The sequence below is a fragment of the Centropristis striata genome, chromosome 7 (assembly GCF_030273125.1).
Source record: "Centropristis striata isolate RG_2023a ecotype Rhode Island chromosome 7, C.striata_1.0, whole genome shotgun sequence".
Taxonomy (NCBI): Eukaryota; Metazoa; Chordata; class Actinopteri; order Perciformes; family Serranidae; genus Centropristis; species Centropristis striata.
The window spans coordinates 15,737,371-15,760,656 of NC_081523.1; the positions used below are offsets into that span (position 1 = coordinate 15,737,371).

The window sequence follows — 23,286 nt, forward strand, 5'->3', positions numbered from 1 at the left end:
TGCAGTTTCATTGAATTTAGGCTACAAAACCATTGATATAGGTTTAGGTCAAAACATTTTCTGGTAAGGCTTTATCAAAGACAGTTTAAACAGTAAATACATGCTAGAAGTGAAGTAGTTACAAGGTAAACGTGACTACTGGTAGTTCTGAAAGAATATGAATACAGGTGTGCCTTGAGATTTTGGCTTGCACTTTGTGTGCCTTGGGAACAAAAAGTTTAAAAACCACTGATCTAACCAATCAGGTTTATAAGCTTCGGGAGAATTAACATTAATGCTTTTGATCACGTCCTTCACGTAACAATCCTCAAAGAGGTGTGACTCAAAACTGACGCGTTCAGTTTCAAAATCCCAAGCGTGTTATAACATAGACTGCACGGTGAAGCCACTTAATAACATTGCAACACATTGATGAGGGTAATATTTTATTTACAAAAGTGAAATATGACAATGCTGTAGTGTTTGACCAGAGTTATTTCTAAATGTAATACTGGCCTTATAACTCCACTCCCAAGTGTATTACTTACAAACTGTTAACTTAATCTTGTTATGGCGAGGCTTCAGTCTCACTGTACAAACATGGCTGATAGTCCAAACTTCATATGAATAAGTGTGGATTTATGCATGAAAAGTATTTTTGTATGAATATGGAAAGTGTGCTGTTCCATCAAGCCGTGTAAGACATTTCACAAAACACTCAAAACATTTATATGTGGATTTTCAATTAGTCGTTATTAAAGCCAGATTAAAAAAAGAAAGAAAATCTAACCATTAATACACATCAAAAATATTATACAGCACTGGTGCTACATCAGGACACTATGAATCAACAACAAAATATAAGACAAAAATCTATCCAAAAGCAAATAGTGCCTTTTGTGCTGTGTAGGTGCACACGTGTGTGTGTGTGTGTGTGTGTGTGTGTGTGTGTGTGTGTGTGTGTATGCTGTATATATACAGGACTTTGTGAGCTTCAAGTGAAACCATGTGATAAAAACACCCACACCCGTTAAGTACAGTTAGAAGTAAACATGTGAGACCTACAGTATAATTCTTTTGGCAATGAAATAAGGTCGATGCCAACCAGATCAGGGTGGAAAAGATTCCCGCGAAGACAAACTGTAAAGAAAACTTTCTGAGTGAGGACGGCTTAAATCGAGAAATTGAGAACTGCTGAGTTATAGCTTGTGGAATAAAGCACTTGGTATTGACGTACACTTGGTACATAAGAAAAACAGCAAAAGAATGTCACTTTAAATTCAACAGGGTGAAACACTCTGCTGCTGTATTATATTAATAAATTCAGCTCCTACCGCAGCATTCATAAACAGAGCAGACTGCTGTTGTTGCTTTAGGATGTTATTGGCCTTTTCGTCCACTGTCTAGTGTCATTTCTACATCATATACATTCATCAAAATCAATCCTTAAGGTTATTTTGATTTGTACTTCAGAGTTGTGTAACATAGTTAAAGCCGCTGTGATAAAGTAAATACGTTATGAAAGACATGCCAGTGAGATGTCCTACATAAATTACGTGTTATTTATGGAGGTCATCTAACGAAACACCTCATCAGGAAACCGGCACAGCAGCATTCCTCTACTCTATATCCTTGTGGTGTAAAATACAGCTTACAGTCATAGTAAACAACTTCAAAACACAAATACCTCAACTAAAACTGGCATAAAATCTAAAATAAAAGCATACATGCATATTCAGTAGGACTGGTCCAACACTTGATGTTAAAGATCCCATATTTTTTTGTTTATTATTATTAGTGGCTTGTAATAATGTTGTTCGGAATGTTTAACTAAAAGTTATTTACATCCTGATACTTGATTCTGATTTGCTGAATGAACTTCTTCTTTAAAAAGTACTAAAGGGAAGCTTTAGTTCAGTTGCTATAACGTGGCGTGAGATGGTATTGATTTAATAAATCTTTTAGGACCAATAAGGAATGAGTACATTTGTGATGCATTGTCTGGGGTTTGTCTGACACTGCCTGTAAGAAAAAGGCCATTTAAAAAAAAAAATGCAACAACTACAATCAGAAAACAATGTTTTGCATACACGTCCATGTGAAGGACTGACACCCTGCAGTCATGTCTTCTCCGCGGCTGCAGGAGACAGCTCAGGGGACTTCAGATCAGAGAGTGAGTGATTGGAGAATCTGGAAAAATGCCTCAAAAATCCATAACAGCTGCTGACAGATCAGTGCTCGTGTCCCTCGGGCTGTGGTCGACAGTATGTGGCAGTGAGGCATTCGTTTGTGAGACGCCAGTGATGTGGGTTTGCACAGCGAAGACTACCTGTGTCCAGACCTGCTGCTGGATGATGGGTGGGGTTTTTTTGTCGGATAACCATCATGCTGATTACCCTCTGATACTGATACTGAGGAAGAGCTGTGAGGATGTTGCGGTCAATGACCTGCAGCAGACAAACAGAAACACATCATACGTCAACAGAAAAACAAATGTGAATGAGAATAGTTAAGACTCAGAGTGCATGTGCAGTCATACACGCAGATGGCACTAGAGACAGATTCATAGTGATTCATACTGTATCTGACATTCTTCTAAATCACAAATATAAGAATATATTATAGCAGTATGTTCAGGGTGATGAAAGGAGGAGAGATGTTTTTGGGTCCTTCATTGAGTCAGCTTTAAGTCAGTAAATTTGTTTGGCTGCACTGGGAATTTCATGTACAAACTTCTTTTTATTTATGTAATATGTTGGTTGTTGTTTACACTATAGTTCATTTAATTATTTTTAAATAAAACATATTTGGGTTAAGGCATGGAGTGGAAAAATAACTCATTGAGTTGAAATCATTTGCTGCCAGCTTCGTCCCCCCTAGTTCAAAAATCCCATCTGCGCCCCTGCGTGCAGTATATGATGCATGTGCATTTATTATTATTACAAATCCATCAAGATTGATTTGATTAGAGGTTGCCATGTTTTGGTTTGAGTTGCCAATTGTTGGAGATATCATTCGTGGTAAAAACACACCCTGAGAAACACAGTTACTGCTGGACTGGAATGAATTGAAGACAAAGGTAAAAGCGAGCTGGCTGTAGCATCTTCTAAGTCCCTTCATTGCATTGACTTATCATTTTGCAGCCCTCTGAAGAAGAAGGACCCTCATGAAAAAGCAGTACATTACTAAAAAAATAAATTTAAACGGCAGCAAAACAAAATCATGGCCGTAAAAATGCCAATACGCTGTCCGGCACGATGCATGTCTCTCCGGCCGACCATCCAGGTGGTAATTAATGAAAAGAGGGCCAGCGATGCACTTAGTGTGTAGCCACAGTGACAGTGCAGAGGATTCAATAGACATAGATCAGTGAAAGGTGCTGATCGCCTGAGGTGCGACTATGCTGGACACAAAGGAGTGCTCGTGTCCCGCAGGCACTTCATCTTAGTTCATATCCCGACTCCAATGGGCCAGCCTGGGTTATGGCTCTCTGGGGACCGGAGCAAGATTACTGTGATCGCTCTCACACACTGAATCCACCCCTCTGGATTTACTCAGACACACTTTCACCTGCTGTACAGTATAGAAACACACTCACTGGCACATGCTCTTACCATTGAGAAGGATCCAAGTCAATGGTCATTCGTCTTCAGTGAGAAGGACAAGAAAACCGGCTGCAAGAAAAACACACAGTTATTTTTTCATGGCTGGTCTGTTTCTGGTCTGCACAATAAACATGCTATTAACCAGTTACCTTATGGTCTCCCATACACACATTCGGACCCACTGTGTTGTAAACGACGCTCTCCTCACTGTCATCTCCCTGAAAACATCAATGGACTCTTAGTAGCAAAGCAAATAAAATGTGACATTCAACATCAAACTACTTTTAGTTAAAATGTTGCAATTTTATGTCATCTGCGTGGTCGAGTGTTGTTAGATGTTGGAATACATGTGGCGAAAGAAGTATTCATATCCCTTACTTGAGTAAAAGTACTAATACACACTGTGAAATCACTCCACTACAAGTAAAAGTCCTGCATTCAAAAATTACTTAAGTAAAAGTACAAAAGCGTAAAATGTACCTAAATTAAACGTACTCATTATGTAGAATGTATATTTATATACATATATATATTCCAAATATATTTTTAGATTATTTGTATTGATGCATTTATGTATGCAGGTTTAATTTGACTTAAATTTATCATATTTTTTATGTAAATTTTGACCTGAAACGTAACTAAAGCAAGTGAACTAAATGTATTGGGGTAAAAAGGACAATATTTGCCTCAAAATGTAGTGGAGTAGAAGTATAAAGCAACATAATAATGTTAATAGTAGATAATATAATACAACAGGCTTTTTTCTACATTGAAATAAGCTTGTTTTTGTCTTCCAGTGTCTGAAATAGTTATTGTTTTGAAAATCACTATCAATTTGAGTGAAACCTGTCACCATTATGATAGGAAGCTTGACAGGCATAACAGTAACTAAGAGGTTCAGAGACAAAGAATTTAAAGATGTTGAAGCTTCATTTGGACGAGCAAAGCATTGGCTGATAGGGAGCTTTTAAGAAAAATTACATTAATCTTGTAATTAACACAGTGGCCATGTGAGAATGTTAAAGTTAAAGAGACATAGACCTATTTGACAAAAAAGAAATTGCAGTCCTCTATTAAACCATGTATATATAAAAAACATCATCTGCACTTTGAATTTAAGTGCAAAGAAAGTTAACACACAGGCAAACAGTTATGCATTTCAGCTTTAAATACCATAATAGTAGCACTAACTGACCCTGTGGATGAATTCTTGGGTGTTGTGTGACATCAGGATCCGATCACACCAGGCAGGACAGCGAGTATTCATGTACTGGGTCGGTTTAGTGTACTCTTCACTGTAGGGGTAGCTGAGAGAGAGAGAGAGAGAGAGAGAGAGAGAGAGAGAGAGAGAGAGAGAGAGAGAGAGAGAGAGAGAGAGAGAGAGAGAGAGAGAGAGAGAGAGAGAGAGAGAGAGAGAGAGAGAGAGACAGGGAGAGGACGAGAGAAATAGACAGAGAGAAAGAGAGAGAGACAGTGTATTAAATAACGCCAATTTCAATTAAGTTGCAACATTGTGAAAAAATATTAGTAAAAACAGAATGCAGTGACCTATATTCAACGAAATACTGTGCAAAAACAATATATCTAATGTTCAAACTGGGAAACTTCTGCTTTTTGTAAATATGAACACATTCTGAATTGGATGCATTCTTTTTTAATTTACATTTCACAAAGCATGCCAACTTTTGCAGAATAGGGGTTGTTAAAATAATAATGATAATAGTAGTCTTAATTTGTATGGCACCTTTCATACAAAAATTCAGCATAAAGGAAAGGAAGGAAGGAAATTATGTGACATAAATAGGCATAGAATGAAAATAACTGGGACAGAAGGCCATGCAAACTACAACCCCAAAAGGTCAGACGTAGATAAAACAAAAAAAAAAAACCCTCAAACTGATAAACTCTTGTTGTTGTTTTTTAAGTATACGCATGCATTCTGTTTTTATTTACATGTTACACAGCATCCCGACTTCTATTAAACCAGGGTCGTCAGATGGGAAATAAAAGCTACTTGATAATAATAAAAGAGGGTTTTGAGTGATAATAACAGAGGTGGGAATTAGTGTGCTTGAGTTACCTGGGTGGAAACTTGATGGCCTCTTCCTTAATAACATCATGAAAGGCTGCGACTTCTTTGTCATACTTCAAAAGCTGAGGATTAGTGGTCATAGTGATTAGCGCTGCAGGAAATCTCAACACATTGAAAACAAGTGAGTGACGTGAGTGAGTATAACTTGAGAACCCAGTTTACTGTCAAAGTTATCGCTGTTTTGTTTACCTCAGAGCTGTTGTATTTACTGTACTGTGATTCATGGGAGTGTATTTCCGCTGATAGGAGCTAATCTAAAATCTGTGATGATATGTCACAGTGTTGCTAAGCATCCTGTTGTATAATGTTTAGTAGCATTCTGTGAGGCTGTGTTATAGCTGAGTGAGGGTGAAAGTTGAAACTGTGCTCTCACTGCTCTGCCGTTGTCCTCCCTGAAAACTGCCTGGTTCAGGTAAGCAAACAGCTTCTCCTCGATGTGGAGCAGCACCTGCAGATGACAAATAGGCATGTAAAGTGAAGGCATCGCTGAAAGTAAAAAGTCACGTTGCCTAGCAGAGCTGGTTTAATCACCTTGTGATCGTTATCTTTTTCTTCGCAGATGATTTTTTCCACTTTGTTACTGCTGTCCTTCTTCACTGTCTGCACGTCTGCCGAAGTGGACAGATGCTGCTCACAGACACACAAACACAAGAGAGGGTCTGTGTCAGAATGTCAGCCTGTTGCACATCATCAACAACCTGAGCTTTAGGAGAAAAGATGTTGCATACCTGCACAAGACTGAGTGTGTCCAGACGGAAGTTGAAATCTCCAAACACGAGGAAAGGCAGAGGAGTGTAACGGCTGTCTGATATCCTGTAAGGAAATGGCAGGAATCACTCAGATGTTTGGGCCTTCTTCTCTATGAAACCTTACTATGAGTGTGTACAAATGCACATGACTATGGTCCTATTTTCAGAATAGTCAATTTAAAGGGCAGAACTTATGTAAATTCCTAAAATATCCTGGTTTACATGACGATGAAGATGAGAAATATACTCCATTCTTAATGGTCATTCTGTCGAGTGAGGAGTCTCAAACGATTGTTTTTTAAATTTTAACACTGTATTTTTTTAAAATCATTTTGCACATATTAAAGTCATGTTTTTCACAGTCATGTGCAGCTTAAAATCTGACCTGTTGATGACGTATCTGAGAGCGTTTTTGCGGTTGGCTGAGTAAATGGAAGGACTCGAGTTGCAGGCAATGAGGTTGGAGGCATCGTGGAACAGGTGGACGTTGACAAAGTCCAGGCCTCTGTGAGGCGCGCACACACACACACACACACACACACACACACACACACACACACACAGAAAGAAAATAATGTGACGTGTGGCAGGTGGAGAAAGAAAACAGGAAACAGTTTGATAACAAAGCCTGACATCAGATAGGTGAGGTGTCACTTCTGTGGAGCTTTTTTTTTTTTTATCAGTGAGTGCTCTCGTGTTAATGCTGAGTCCACAAACAAGCACATTTGTCTTTTGTGTCCAGCATTCGCTCCTTTTCTTTGGCTGTCACTGGAAAAGAATTAATGTGCATCCGACAAAGGAGCCGTGTTGACTCACAGCATGATCTTGTGGCACACAGATTGTGTTTTGTCCCCAGGTGACCACGCAGCAGAGCAAATAGTTACTACTGTTCACAGAAAACACAAGCAAATTGTAGCAGCAGCACTGTTTGATTTATCCTGGGTCATTTAAGGATAATATTTAGCTTTATTTACTTCAATTCAGTGGTTTCAAAACTATGAAAAAACATATGTTCTTTGCAACTTCAGTTATAAAAAATGTGTTCACAGGCCTGTAACATTCAGCCCATGCACTTGAGCACCACCCTGCACTGGCTATATATAGATATATGTAAAATACAGTAATATTAATTTAATAATTGGACAATTAAGTTGCTACACTAAATACATAATTTCAATATTTTTGTTAAAACATCCCTTGGGGACAGCAAACACACAAAAATAGAGAAAAGATGGTGCAAGTTTGAGCCACTGCAGCAGCACCAAGTCATTTTTACTGTGTTTTCAAAACTCAATGTCTTATTATCTCTTTATTATCAATATTTTTATCAATATTTCAAAATGTTTTTGTATTTATATTTATTTTTTTACTATTTTAGTTTATTTATTTATTTATTATTTTAGTATCTTTATTTTTTTCAAATTGTATATCTATGTATACATGTATCTGGGTTTTTTTTTAACTGTATTATAAAAATTTTAATTGATTTGTTCTAAATTTGAAGTGTTTAAGAGCAACCAAGCAATACGTTTAAAAGATGCTAAAACCCTGTGTAGAGCCGACTTGAACTGCAGAATGTTAGTCATTGTTAATACTAAAACATGCTCAAAATGGTGCTCGAAATAATCTCAAAGTATGGTATGAAAAAGTATAATTTAAAAAAATTATATCTTTAATAATATACTGAATTCTTAGCATTGTATTGGCACTGGTAATACACATTTGACCTATCACCCAGCTTCTCTGAGGTGGAAATAGAACGGAAAACAAACCATGTTTGCTGAGATATAAATCAATCATGATTTCCTTTTCTCATTTAGAGATGTTTGACAGCTATTGTATCAAACCAGGGTTTGTTTGTTTTGTGTATCAAGGGCCCATAACAGATGAACACATTGGCTTTTTAAAGCAGTTTGAGCAAAGCAGCCTACATGCTCAGTTAATCAGAACACTTTTTCAAATAACTGGATAAAAAAGGAAAAAAGTCAACAAACAACCAAAAGTGACAGTGAGTCCTGACTTTTATCAAGGTCAGGTTAGTGCACAAAGTACGTACTGGTTGTGTATGATCCAGCGGGTCCTCATGAAGCCCTTTCTGGACCACTTGAACTGCAACAGAGACAAATTAGAGCGAGTCACTAAACAGCAGTGAGCCGTGTCTTTGAAGGGCCAAACTGATAATTATTGATTCTTTCACATAATTTGTCTCATCTCCCTGTCAGAGCGGGCAGACAGCCCCAGCAGCCCCAGTAGACTCATTTGTCCCGACATCTCCCTTTGGCCCTCACGTACCCCTCCCCACACCTGCACACACACACACACACACACACACACACACACCACACACACATACAAATGTAAGCATACACAGATGCACACTCATGCATACATACTCACATCAGGCCAGAAATTCTTTGGGAATTTTTCTTTCTCCACTGTGGTGACCCCTTCCAGAGAGCCCACGTGCTTGTTCTGTCCCGACACTGCTTTAAAATCCTTAACTGTGAGGGGGAGGAGAGGGGTGACATGTAAAAGAGTGAGAAAACATGCAAACAGCAATCAATAAACTGGTGTTAACCTCATCAGAGCGGCATACGTGATGAGAGGATCTATAAGCGGGCCATTAGACTGTGTTTGGTGAACAACAATCGGTTTGGGCCACACAGCGAGTGGCAGCTGCAGGATGTTTATGGTTCTTCCATAAGCTTTTCTGAGGAGCTTTTTCACGCCTAACGTGACTGGACTATGCAGCAGGAAAATAACAGCTCCATTTTAAATTCAGGTTCTTTGCAAATATCTGGCCGGGAGGAGTGGGCCATCAAACGGTCATTATGCACTGAGAAATGTCCTGAAATTCCTGGTATTAAAAAATGAAAAGATTCTTGCCAATCATATGCAACATTGCTCTTACTCCATCGAAGGTATGAGCCATTTATGAGTAGCGCCTAACCTATACCTCTATCAGCATCGACCAATAAAAAAAGTTTATTTTTATTTTTTACAGAACATATAATGCAGAAAGCAATGCTTGGGGTGATTTAAAAATGATGTTAGCTATTTATTTTGTTTTTATTTAAATAGTCAGCAATTGACTGATACTGCACATACAGTACTGATGTTTATTTAGCTATTTATTTCATTTTTTTTTATCCATTGTTTCTAGAATTGGCTGCCAATAACACTAATATTGTAAAAATATTCTTTAGTAAAGTAATTTGCTCAGGAAAACAGCCTTCTGAGAACTTTTGTACAGTCATATCAGTGCAAATCTGTACACATTCCACATAAAAAAGGTCTTTATTCAAGCCAGATCGAAAATTCACTATAGCAGCTGCCGTATTGGTAATCAGTACATTTTTCCCTTCTTAAATCAGTATTGGTCTCAAAAATCCCATATCTGTCGGGCTCTATAGGAGTAAAGTTTTTACCATTAAAGTCATACTGATAGATGTTTTTCAGTGTCTTGTGGATGAAGTACATGCTCCCCAAAGCCTGTGGAGAGACAGAAATAAAGAAGAGAAGAGTTACAATGTTATTTAAAAAAAAACGGTTATACAAATGGTTTCAGGTTGAAAACAAACATCACAAAAGTGAGTTGTCCAATCTCATAAAGATTTCAGAAATTCTTGCTAAAATTACACTTTAAAAGGGACGGTTCACCCCAAAATAAAATAATATATTTTTTTCCTCTTACCTGCAGTTAAATTTATCAGTCTAGATTAATTTGATATGAGTTGCAGTGTTGAGTGTTGGAAATATCGGCCCTCGAGATGTCTGCCTTCTCTCAAATACAGTCAAACTAAATGGCACTTTGTATGTGGAGCTTAAGGTGTCAAAAGATAAATTTTAAAAAGTCAACATTAATGTCTTTTTGCAGAAAGCATGACCTAGTTACAACAAGATCTGTGGATTATCTTGAGTGAGCAGCTTTGTGTCTGAACTATAATTACTAGAAATAGGTTCTACATGAAACTGCAAAAAAATATATACATTTATTTTGATTTTGGGGTGAACTGTCCCTTTAAAATGTTACTGCAGAAACATTTAGTTTCAGACACTTGCTGCAAAGAACACAAGAAAACAACCTTAAGCTACATTTTGATATATTAAATGTCTGTAAATGTGGCTCATTTCCAATATTACAGCATTAAAGTTTATACAACTGTAATATTTAAACTTTTAAAATGGAACATTTGAGCTCCGTCTGATCCATTTAAAGTCGTCTCACATCGACGATCCACAATGAAACCCAAACATCAAAATCATCATCTCAACTCCTCTGAGATGATGAATTGAATTGTTCATTTCCCCATCATGTGAGCCTCGTATTGAACGATCCAGTGCGACACAGTATATTGTTACTCTCCCAAAGACACATGAAACTTTAAAGAATAGAGACGTTCAAAGTGAACACATAACTGCACAACACATCCACATACTGCCCCCCCCCCCCCTCTCCATACACACACTTCAGCACCCAATCATCCCTGACATGGGGCTGACAATTTTTAATGTACTAACTGCCTGCTCCACTGATCTGATTAATCATGCCCTGTGAGATCAATAAAGACAGAAAATTAAAACAATTTAAAAGGTATTAAGCAGTAGGCCTGCTGTCTGCCAGCGCTGCCGCTGTGACTGGGGGCCGAAGAAAAATCAGCCGGCGCTCAGAGGGCTCAGGGCGTGACGGACCGCTGTGCAACCCCCCCACACACACAAACATCCAGCCGTAGCATGAGAGATCTTTCCCTGAAGAGATCGTTTATCTTCGGTGCCAAAGTCATCCTCATTTAACAAAATGGAAGTGTCTCCAGCTCCAGTGAGCGGCAATTAGTGACCAACTTGTCCAAACTCAGGTTTGAGTCGGGGAGTTATTTGGACGGGTCTGATAGAGTTGTTTACTTAATGCTAAAACTAAAAGCTGACTAAAGAATAAAGTTATTTTGCAATTTTAGTTCACAATTAGAGGAATATTGTGATTCTTATACAGGATTTACGGACTATATTCTGATAATTAGCTCAAGAAAACTAAGCTGAATTCAGCTTCAGTTTAAACTGTACTGCAGAGTACACACACACACACACACACACACACACACACACACACTCAAACACAGATACACATTCTCCTCCACATACTCTGCCAAACACCTATCTTCATCAATCAGGTTTGTGCACAGTTTAATAAAAAAATATTGACTTACAAGTGATTTTTTATCAAAACACCATTTGTACTGGGAATGCATGCAAGTCTGCCCCCTCTACTCCTGCAGCCCCTCTGAAAGGAGAACCCCCCAAACTCTCTCTTGGCCATATAACTGATGATCCGCAGCCAGGGGGAAACAAATTGAAAATCAATGCAGGTGGCACCGACGAAATGAGAATGAGGCATTAGGAGGGGTGGGGGGGCTGCAACCCTCTCAGGGCAAACAGTGGAGGGTGCGAACACTCAAGCGCAGGGGAAACTTAGTCCCAGCTGTCTCTCACTCCCCCCCCTCACACTTTATTTATCGTGCACAAATAGGCTGGGATCAATAGTTTTAATCTAGAGTTAAATGTATTGACTTTGGCCGGTCTCCCCCACACCTGGCCATTGACTTTCTCCTTTTTACTTCACACACCTTCAGTCTACAGATGCAGCCATTGACCCCTACTGTCAGACGTCCAGTGTGGGGGTATCACATGGGAGGAGTAAGGGTTAATAGTTTAAGAAATACTCAGCCACTTTTCTCACCCAGGAGGTGTTAACTCCCAACCAGGGCACATATTCAGACAAACTAATGCTGACAAACCTGTTAGGAGCCAGGGCTCAACAATAAGAAGTGCCACGTCCGACTAGTAACTCTCGGAACTTCTGAGAGGTGTTGATGAAAGTTCCTGAAGAGTGAGCCAACTCGTTTCCCTTTCATTCCTGTTGAGAGCTGCACATGCACAGTACCTACCAGGCACGCACAAGAAAAGGCTAAAGACAAGAGGTAAAGCTCAACACCGAAGAGTTTGTTGGATGGTGCTACAGGATGCGGATGAAACTCCAGCTATGTGTTGCAAAGTCTGCCACAAGGGTTGTTATTGAAGTTTCACAAAAAAAATTCCCTAAGGTGCCATAAAATGAGCAGACAGCGTCTCCAAGTCGGCTGCTGACAACCCCTCCTCTAAAGATTAAAAATGACAATTAACTTAATTAATACTCATTTATAAATAAAACTATTTATAAAGGACCAAGTAAAAATTGACTTTGGGCAAGTACATTTTTCTGACCCCCGCCCTCCCAAAAAAAACAACAACCAGAATACATTTCAGGGCCAATGATGAGACGGAAAACCAGCTTGTGCTGTGTGATGAAAGAGGAAGTTAGAAATAGAAATAGCTTTCACAACAGATGTGGGGGTTGAGGTTGTGTCCCGAAGACAACTAGGTCATCTACAGAATCAGACTCTGGGTTCAACGAGGTAGGGCCATGAGTTACTCAATGGACATATCTTTAAGATGCCCTAAATCTATGCTGGCACTATGCCGCCTTTAAGACACCATGTTAGTGTCATGCTTTATCACTGAGATCTATGTCACTTATATAAGGCTGCGTTTTCAACATCCCTGAGACTGTGCAGTGAACCTTGATGGATGAAACCCGAATAATAAACCCAAACACTGTATATATATATATATATATATATATATTCTTCTATTTTATTACATATATTTAACTATAAATTGTACACAGACAATATATGTGATGTTAATAAAACGTTTGTTTTTTGTAAATTAATGCTCTAAATTCTGAATTTGATACATTTATGTTTTGTACTGAGTCCCAACTTTTTTGGATTCAGACTTGTGCACACCAGGCTACAACAACAAATCATATCACAAAAAGGGGAACCAACGTGTTAAAATGTTCTCTTATCTTCTTGTTGAAAATATCCAGTGACACCCATTGCTCTAAAAAAACAATAGGTAATAAAATGCCATGTTTTTTAGGTTTGCCTTCTTTTTGATTTAAGATGTTTTATGAGCATAATGAATTTAACTCTAATCTCACTGATCATATTTGTCATGTATTTTTTTGTGTTCTTTTCCTTCTTTTTTCTTTTAACAAAAAAAAATCCAAAAAATCTAATAATATTCAAATTTCAATAAATTAAAGGCATGTACAAATTCACTGATAAGCTTTACAAACTCCAGCTTTCCGATGTCAACCAGCCATGAGCTCCTGCTTTTCGCTAATCACTATCAGCAGAGTACCTCCACCCACCTCTCATTAACACGGAGGAGGGCTCCATCTAGTGGAGGCACAGGTGAACTGCTCTGACTGAGACATTAGTGTGTTTCTTACCGTGAAGCTGTCTTCTGCTTGGAACTGGTTGTCCACGTAGATGCAGACCCTGTCGAAGTCTTTCATCTCCTCACTGGACTCAATGTTACTGGAAACAACACAGATATCTTTATTAAACATGTTCCCTTTGATGTAGAGCTGAAGAGATTAGTTAATCAATTGATTCGTTTGTGAATAGAAAAATAACTGGCAAGAATTACAATCATCAATTCTAATCTCACTGATCATATCTATATCAATATATATATATATATATATATATATATACACACACACACACATATATACATATATATGTGTATATATATATATATACATATATACATACATATACACATACATATATTTATATATATATATATATTTATATATATATATATATATATAGAGAGAGAGAGAGAGAGAGAGAGATAATAATTATTATTATTTTAAAAAACATGGAAAATGGCTAGATATCAACTCTTATGAGCTACTTTTATCATTAAACATTATTTCAATCTCTGTGTCTTGCACATATGGAAAATTGACAATAAAGTTGACTTTGACTTTGTTGTGTTCATTTCAGTAAAAAAGTAAGTATGTTTTTTATATGGGGACTTTTACTTGGAGTGGAATATTTTCAAAGTGTGGTATTAGTACTTTTACTTAATAAAGGAACTAAATACATTTCCCTCATTGTACATTAATCCTACCAAAAGAAGTTTTCTGCGTGTCCCATGTTGACCATGTAGTCCTTCCCTCCCACCTCCTGGAAGTGCAGGGCGATGAACTGCGGCTTGTGGCTGTGGATAGTCTGTGACAAAGAAGCACAAACAGGTCTTAGTGTGCAGGTTTTACATTACAGAGTGATGAGAAGTGAAGAGGGTCAACACTGTGTCACAGGATGAAGTGAACTATCCATTAGGGGTCATGTGGTGTTTTTCTGTGATTGAATTACTGGTGAGGAGGAATTATCGGTGACTGTGCTAATACACAGTATCCATCTTCCAGAGGAACACGGAGCTGTTGTGTATATTGGGATGTCACCAATGTAATGATGTCAGAGTAGTAGCTTGAGACATATCATGGATAACATATGTGACACAGTGTAAAATGTTTAAAACAGTGAGTTGTTAATGCAACATCCACAAGAGCCAAACTAACCTTATACAATTCTTGTAACCATTCATTTTGAATTTCACCCACCTATAAAAATGACAAGAAAGAAAGAAAAGCATCAAATGCAAGTAAACTTTCTCAACACCTTTACGTTCCAATGTACCACCCTTGGGACGTTGGGGCTCACGGAGCTATAGTGGGCTTAATTTTTCTTTCAGAGAAGATATTGATATCATATAAAGCATAGGATCTAAGAAATCCATTAGTACCAAGCATGTCAGGGTATCTTGTTTGGAAGTTGGCAAAACACCGCAAAGTTAGGCTATTTTTTTTGCTAGGTAATTAAGCATTGTGATTTTCAAAGCGATCCTCTGACCTCTGACGTAATAATTTATGAATGAAAATGGGTTTTATGGGTTTCCACAAGTGTTCTATTACATGCTTTATTATGATGACACACATGCCTAATGTATTTGAACATTTGTACATATTGGGGTCCCTAAACAGTCAAATGGACTTCAGAAAGCCATACATTGATGTTCTTGATGTTGTTCACCTTAATAGGTTTAATCAATTGATTAAGTCAATTTATTAGTGATTTATGACCAGAGCAACACAGTGCTGAGTTGCTTCGCAAATTAATCTTCAGATCCCCTGCTTTCAGATGATGTACATTTCTATGAGGTATTAATTGTTGACCTGATATCTCCCCCTTAAAGTCCACAGCCCACAACCCCCAATTCTCAATAAAAGGGGCAGAATCATAAGGAGTTAAAGAGAAGAAACCTGCATAGTTTTTTGCCACCTGAGGGCAGTGCAACACACTGTATCCACAGAGCTGACAACCCTTGTCAGGATGCTATGGCTAATGTGTTAGCATACACATCCAGCCCAGCCCAACGACACTAGCACTCCCTCTTTTGTGTGCCAATGGCTATTTTTGTTGGTATTGGCACACATTTCATTTGTTCCTACTCAACATTTCCTTATCCTCACTACATTTCTTTTTCTCTTTGTATTTCCTTTTCACATTTCATCAGTGGAGCAACTGAAAGGACTGTGTGGCTGGCCAACTTTCCAGTTAAACACACTGAGCACTAAGCTTTTCAGCTAGCAACAAGCTGACAACACCAGCCATTGCACACATAGTAAATTATCCATATAGAGTACAATACTGCTTAAATACACCGTATAAATAAGTGGCTAGCTAATGCTACTTGGACGTTCACAGACATCATGCTTGTGTCTTTACAACATTGTCTTCAAGTGTCAATCTGAGCAACTTCTCATTTCAAATAATGAGCCACGTTAACCCTACTGTTATGTTAATTTTTTCAGGAACAGCAATAAGTTAGGGCATAAGGGTTTAATTATCCAAAAGTGTCAGAAACGAAATAATCCCAATAAACATTGTTTATATACCATCAATAACTCCATTACGAACAATTTCAATCAATATTTAGTGCAATGGTGTTCTTTGCCTCTCAAAGAACATAGTTCAATGAGGATAATTCACTCTTTTTTGATAAAAAAATGCATGTTAAAACTTTATGTACATTGAAAATACCTACATATAAAATACAATGGTTTTACATGACACTGATTTTTTGTATTTTACATTATTTAATTATTTATTTTTAGGAAAAAATACTTTTAACTATTTATTTTTAGATTTTTAAATTTTGAAATGGGTCATCTTGACCCACAACAGAAGAGGAGGGATAAAAGGGATAGTTTGGATTTATTGAGCTGGATTTGTATGTGGTATTTATCGTTAGTCAGCGTATGACCAACAGAAGATGGTGGTCAACACACCCCCAGTTGGGAGAAGCAGTAATGTCAGGGGAACACAGCAAAAAGGCCCACCTTTAAGTGTTTGCATATTTAGCAAATTTTCACAGCTTTACCATGCCGTCAGACAGCCGTTTAAGTTGATGTGTGGAACTGAAGCAGTTATCTATGCTCTTGTCGAAGCCACCAGACCCCATTGAGAAACCAATATAAATCAATATTTAGTGCAGTGGTGTTCTTTACATGACATTGAGTTTTTGAAAATTTTATTTTAAATTTTTTCTTTTACGGAGTGATGTTTATAAATTAACATGAGTCACCTCTCAGTATCTATGTAATGTAAACATGCAAGTATATGAAATTAACCATTTTCATTTTATATGTTGATCACACTTATTAAGCCCCACAGAAGAAGATTCATCCCAAAAAAACCCACTTTTAACTATTTTTTAAAATAATTTTAAACTTTGCAATGGGTCAATTTGACCCGCAACATAGAAGGAACAGAAGGATTAATAAAACGCCAAAGGTATTAATTTTTTCAATGAAGTCTGGTGGCTTTGATCAGAGAGCAAATGGAGTGGCTTTAGTTCCCCTTGCATTAACTTAAACCTGTCTGGTGGTAACCTTAGCTTAGCCTCTTTGGCAGTACTCCTGCCTGCTTCTCCCAAGTGGGGTCGTGCTGACCATCATCTACTTAAATACACTGACAGTGAATATGGACAACCACACCGTAATAAATCAGAAGTATACCTTTAATGTTTTATAGGCTGTTTTTTCATGAGCTACCCTACAAATTGGATACACAAAAATAATTAAAATGACAATACAAGCTAGCAGACAAACAGGTCAAAAGGAATTCAGGATGTCGTCAATCACAGAAAGGAAATATTCCGAACTATAATTAACTCAGGTGGTTAAAACAAACAATGAAGACTGTATGGAAATATTATCTTTTGTGTTCCAGGATGTAGTCTCGTACAAGTGGCGCTGCACCTGTCATAATCTGGCCACCATCCATACACCGTCCCAGACAGTGAGTTTTATATTTCATGGTCACTTGACAGCTGAGCATACTGTTAAAATATGTATGAGAAAAGCAAGCGGCTAAACCTTACACAAAGCAATCTGTTAAACAAGGTGGGAGCTCGCTTGGCGGACCCATCCCTCATTAGAACTACAGGTAGAATCGCATTCCCACTGTATTAAAGCTGCACCATGTTGACTTTCATGGCTGTAAACGGATAAACGGTAGCATTTGAGCACGTCGTTTCTCACACGCCTACTTCAGAGTTTACCACTGCAAAGTAATGTACAATCTTTTGGGACGCCATGCAGGCCCATTCACGCCAGCTGAGAAATGGCTTTGCATAGTCTATTTGCATGGCTGTGTGGCTGCAGCATCATTCCTGCTACTGGCAGTCTGTTTGCAATCGTCCCAATTCCAAAGAAGTTGGGACTCTGGAAAACATAAACAAAATAATCAGTTTGAACATTAACCTCTAAAACCCACCTGAATGAGTATGTTTATGGGAAGGGAAACGGGAATGGTTAGGATTAAACTGAAAAACTTTCAGCCAAAGCTTATAACAGAACAATTGCAAGGCCAAAATGCATGTTTGAGGTTTCTTTTGAAAAGGTAACATATTCTAGTTTCTGCAATTGTGCTTGTTTAGCATGTGGCTAAAAACAACCTGAAATACATCAGTTTAAAAAAAACGTTTTTAGGTCTACCCCTACCCCTTCAATTAAATATAGGTCACTACGGATTAGCAAATGATTGCCTTGTGTTTTGTTTACATTTTAGACAACTTCCTGACTTTTTAGGGAATCTGTAACGGTAATATGTTTTAGAGATAAAGTGCATACGCTAATTATACTCAACATGCAACTGTGTTGGTGCATTAAAAATAAGAGGAGGAATACCCAAAACATCTAAATTGAACATTAGCAATTCAGCAACAAAGTATGTTTCTCTGTGGCAGACTAGCACTGAGTTGGGCAACAAGACGGTGCATGCTGAACAAGAGAAGTCCTGAGTGAGTTTCCGCTGCAGCTCTGCTCCAAAGAAACTCTTTAACATGGTGATTAAGTTCATGCTTTGTTGTCCCAGGCCGTTTGATAATGAAACTTGGCTGGCAATGTGCACTAACAACTCGTACTCTTACATATTATAACTTGTTGGATGGAAAGCTTGTCTAACAGTAACATCTATTCAATGCAAATAAGTCTATACATAGTCATTATACAAGCTCACGAGAAACAATGGATCTAATCTCCAGGATACCGCTCCGAGGTGCAGTAGACGTGTTACTGGTGCCACAGAGGAGAAGTCGACTGTCTCACCGGCTAAACTGCTCTGACAGAACACTCGCTAGTCCCACACTGTAAAAGCAATAGGATTTATCCTGTGATGTGCTTAAGGTCTTGCTCTTATCCGGGTAAACGTGAGGTTTGTTTATAGAAATACGGGGGCCTAATTCAGTAGAAAAGCTCAAGTCCCCCGACGAAGATTTTCATCTGTTTACATATCTCCCACAATGGGATCTAACATGTTTTCATTGGAGCCAGATCTGGCAACCGGAAACATGGTCCTGAGCCAAATTTCCATGAGTGTAAGAGTCCTCCTCCCTGCAATGTCTTAAACTTTTGTCAGCCCAGCAGAGGCCAAATCTGAAAAACACACTTTGGAATAGTTATAGTAGTCTAATCTCTTTAATCCCTTACATAGAGTGCTCTTACTATTACTTTTAAAGATACAAACATTAAAGACTAGGCTATAATCGACAAATTAAAATAACTATAGGAATAATGATACCACTGGAGCCAATGATGCAAATACCATACAGAGTGATAAGGATACTTTAACCTGATTATTGACTAACACAAAACCTCCCTATACTAACATCATAACCAGTGGTTTTCTTCAGGGCTTGAATGCACACACCACTTGTGAGCAGTCATGATAATCCTAAGGGGCCACATCTGGAGAGGGCCCACATAGGACAAATATAAATAATGGAACGGCTGTGTAATACTGTTAAAGAGGTTTTGGAAGACCACTGCAGTGGCTCACATACCCAAATACTTAAGGACATGCTGAAAAATAATAAACAAGCTTATGATTAATCTTCTTAGACACCAGAGCTGGGCAATATGACCAAATAGATATTGTTTTCAAATAAAAAGTCTGTCATATATATTTCTATGTAGTTTCAAAAGAACCATGTTGAAACAGTAGGCGAGCTGGGATACAGCACATTTTACATAATCTGGATGACGCTTTACATTCTGATTCTTGAATGTGGGAGCAAAGCTGCAGCAAACAATAATAGGTTTTACCATGTGGTTATTTCATACATACTATTTATTAAGTGAATTACCACAAAACATGTGACACTATCGTTATCAAGTAATGAAATAGCCTTTATCGGGATAGAAGATTTTCATTAATGAACACAAAATGTGGTCACCATGAGTTCCGCTGTTACACCAAAAAGAAGGAACAATGATTCATATGAAATCAGAGCAATCACATCAGATTTGGTTATTAATACAGTCACACAGCAGCGGTTGATGTAATTAATTAACAATGCAATGTGACCCCTCTTTATTCTAAAAAACTGTTTGTACCCCCAAACTTAAAAAATTAACTGTGGGTTAATTAATAGGCTATACACCTAAACAAAAACAAAGAATAGCAATAATTGTAAACACAGGTTTAAGGTTTAAGTAATTTTTGGGTCATTGGTCCTTTATTTTGTCTAGGTTGTCGAACATTTTCATTTTTTACTTTTTCATAGCTGATCTCACAGTACAGTCATGGAGAAAGTTATTAGACCACCCTTCTTCAATTTCTTGTTCAATTTAAAGCCTGGTACAAGTTAAGGTACAATTGTTTGGACAAATATAATCATAACAAAAATAGCTCATAAGAGTTTAATTTAAGAGCTGATATCTAGCCATTTTCCATGGTTTTCCTGATAATAACCAAAATCATTTTAAAGAAAATCATGGAAAATGCCAGCTCTTAAATTAAACTCTTATGAGCTATTTTTGTTGTTATCATATTTTAAAAATGCATTAAAATTAACAATAAAGTGTAGAAAAGGATGGTCTAATAATTTTATCTATGACTGTAATTAATTAACAATGTAATGTGACCCCTCTTTATTCTAAAAAAAGGAATGAGGAAAGAGCAATAATTGTAAACACGTTACCTATAGGTTTCAGTAAGTTTGGGGTCACTGGTCCTATATTTTGTCTGGTTTTTCGATCATTTTAATTTTTCATAGCTGATCTCAGTATGTGACGGCTCAGACTTACTACCACTCAGACTGAGAGCAGGTCACGTGAGGTGTGAAACTTTCGCATCCCACGGTATAATAACAAATCAACTTTATTTTCTTTTAATAAACGACAGCGGGTGAACCCCATTGAGCACATACTACTGACAGACGATAAAAGAAACACGACTGAAAAAAACGCGACAATGTAGATAAAAAACAGGCTGCAAGTGAATTGCGATTAAAGCAACAGGTCATAGTTTAGTTGGGACACTTGTGTCAAATTTGTATGGTAGCAACAGAGTCTGTTAAAGGTAAAACTTGCCTCCTGTTCCCTCTCGACTAATTATTTCTCTCAGCCTAACAGCATTACGTATAATCCCCTGGCATCACTGCTGTCTGGTGTAGTTTTAATGTTACTCTTCTTACCTGTCTACTTACATTGTCAAAGAGTGACCCGACATTTGCGGTGACGAGCAGCACATCAGTGTACGTTTCCATGTTAACGAACCACCGTCACAAAACAGTCAGAGCGGAGAGGAAACCCCTTGTTAGCGTCGCCAAATGACGCACGGCGTGCAGGCCTACAACAGATACTCTCCAGCAGCTTAAAAAGGCTTAATGTGTGAGCCTAAATCGCGACTACCACCAACTCAAAATACACCGGCATGCCACGGGGTGATACTGCGTCGCTTCTGGTCCAACTTGTTTGGTTATGGCGGGCTGTCGTCGTATCAGGTCGTCATCATAAACCGCAGCGGCGCTCATATCCATCGAGGAGCCGAGGAGTTCAATAGCATGCATGCGTGGATTTCCGCCTCCTCTCGGTTAATTGGACTAGTGGCTTCTTAGCGGACTTAGAAAGCAGCATGGACGGCGCATCTGCTGCTGCTGCCTCCAAGAGACTCTCAGACAACCGGACCAAGCAGTTATACAGCAGGCGGTTATGAACTCCGGTGCTCCGCCTCCGCCCATTTACCACAGAGCACAGTCCTCCTCACGTTAACTTTATCACCGCTGAGACACACGGCGTGGCCATCATCACTCCAGTATTGTCACCCTGTTAAAATAATCGCCTAACTAATTTTTTCACGTTTTGCAGGAAACACAAAAAACTTCACCAAAAGTGTATCATATGACATTTATTGATAATTTAACTCAAAAAGGATGTAACAATGTTACAAATTATGTAACTTAAGAGAAATAAATGACTTAGACAATTTTCTGAACATGCCTTTTATTTTGAAGGTGTCTACATAAGAGTCACACAAGCCTGTCAGAAACATGACATGACAAGTATCATGAGCATTAATGTTATTTCAAAGTGTCATTAATGTTCATGACACATCCAATGTCATGTTTATGACACACTCATCTCACTCTTATGTAGACACCTTCAAATTAAAGTATTACCATATCTTGTTTAAGTCACAAAGGCATATTCAAACAAATGCCTCACATTTTATTTTGACTTAGGCATAATAAATGTGCATAAATCACACACTTGACATAGGCCATTATCTTAAAGGGGTTAAAATCACATAATCTGATCAACTGAGGATGTAGGCGGTTTAGGCAAAAAAAAAACAATTTTGACAAAAAATGACATAGGTGATTATTTTAACAGTGTGATGATGTGTAACATCAACTACAGATAATCCCATAATATACGATTGCCATAGAAATCTGTGTTTGACCTGCATTGCTTTGCCTACTATTCTACTCCAATAATAAGATGCTAAAACACCATAATGAATAATGCATCCACCCTAGGAAATTAAACTCACCACTCAACATACCAAAGGCTCATTCTGTGAAGTCTCAACAGGAAGTTACTCATTTTCTTCCTGTGAAACTCTTTGAATGAATCTTTCACCAACAGTTTGCTTTCACTTTATTTCCTTAGCTGTGCTACAACCAAAAGCCTCGAAATTATCTTTATTTGTGTGACATTGCTTTAGGTGTGTTCACATCACTACATTGCGGCAGCTGCAATGTTATTGTGTAAAGCAAGCATTATCAGATGAACTACTTTTGTTTTTATATGCATGGCCTACAGGTTAGTCATGTCTCTAGAAGGCCCTGCCTCCTACAACTTCCAGTCATCACAACAGCAAAGTAACCACAATATTTTACAACGCCGCTACAGTAGCGTTCTCAACCCAGTGGAGCAGAGAGCTGTAAAAGTCTTATTTGGAGGCGATGGATCTTTGCCATCCAGCAGTCTAAACTTCAGCCCAGGGTGATGCAAAATAGCAGGGGGGCCAAACTCTGGCTCTCCATAGTGCCGTAAGTGAGCTGTTCAACCATGGCATGGTTTTCTCAGCCAACCTTTTGAGCTTTTTGCCCCGCT

The 23,286-nt window shown here is 38.1% G+C and overlaps 1 protein-coding gene across 1 annotated transcript; it reads right to left on the minus strand.

Annotated features, from left to right (window-relative positions):
• Window positions 1-408: 408 nt before the first annotated feature.
• Window positions 409-21,853, minus strand: inpp5l (inositol polyphosphate-5-phosphatase L). The gene is made up of 16 exons (XM_059337785.1): window positions 21,375-21,853; window positions 14,902-14,943; window positions 14,451-14,551; window positions 13,759-13,846; window positions 9,854-9,917; window positions 8,823-8,926; window positions 8,482-8,534; window positions 6,811-6,930; window positions 6,405-6,489; window positions 6,208-6,303; window positions 6,050-6,124; window positions 5,665-5,738; window positions 4,780-4,891; window positions 3,734-3,802; window positions 3,594-3,653; window positions 409-2,426 (listed from the first exon to the last, which is right to left on the minus strand). The coding sequence occupies exons 1-15, from the start codon at window positions 21,432-21,434 to the stop codon at window positions 3,612-3,614; spliced, it is 1,185 nt and encodes a 394-aa protein (XP_059193768.1). The 5' UTR covers window positions 21,435-21,853; the 3' UTR covers window positions 409-2,426; window positions 3,594-3,611.
• Window positions 21,854-23,286: the final 1,433 nt, after the last annotated feature.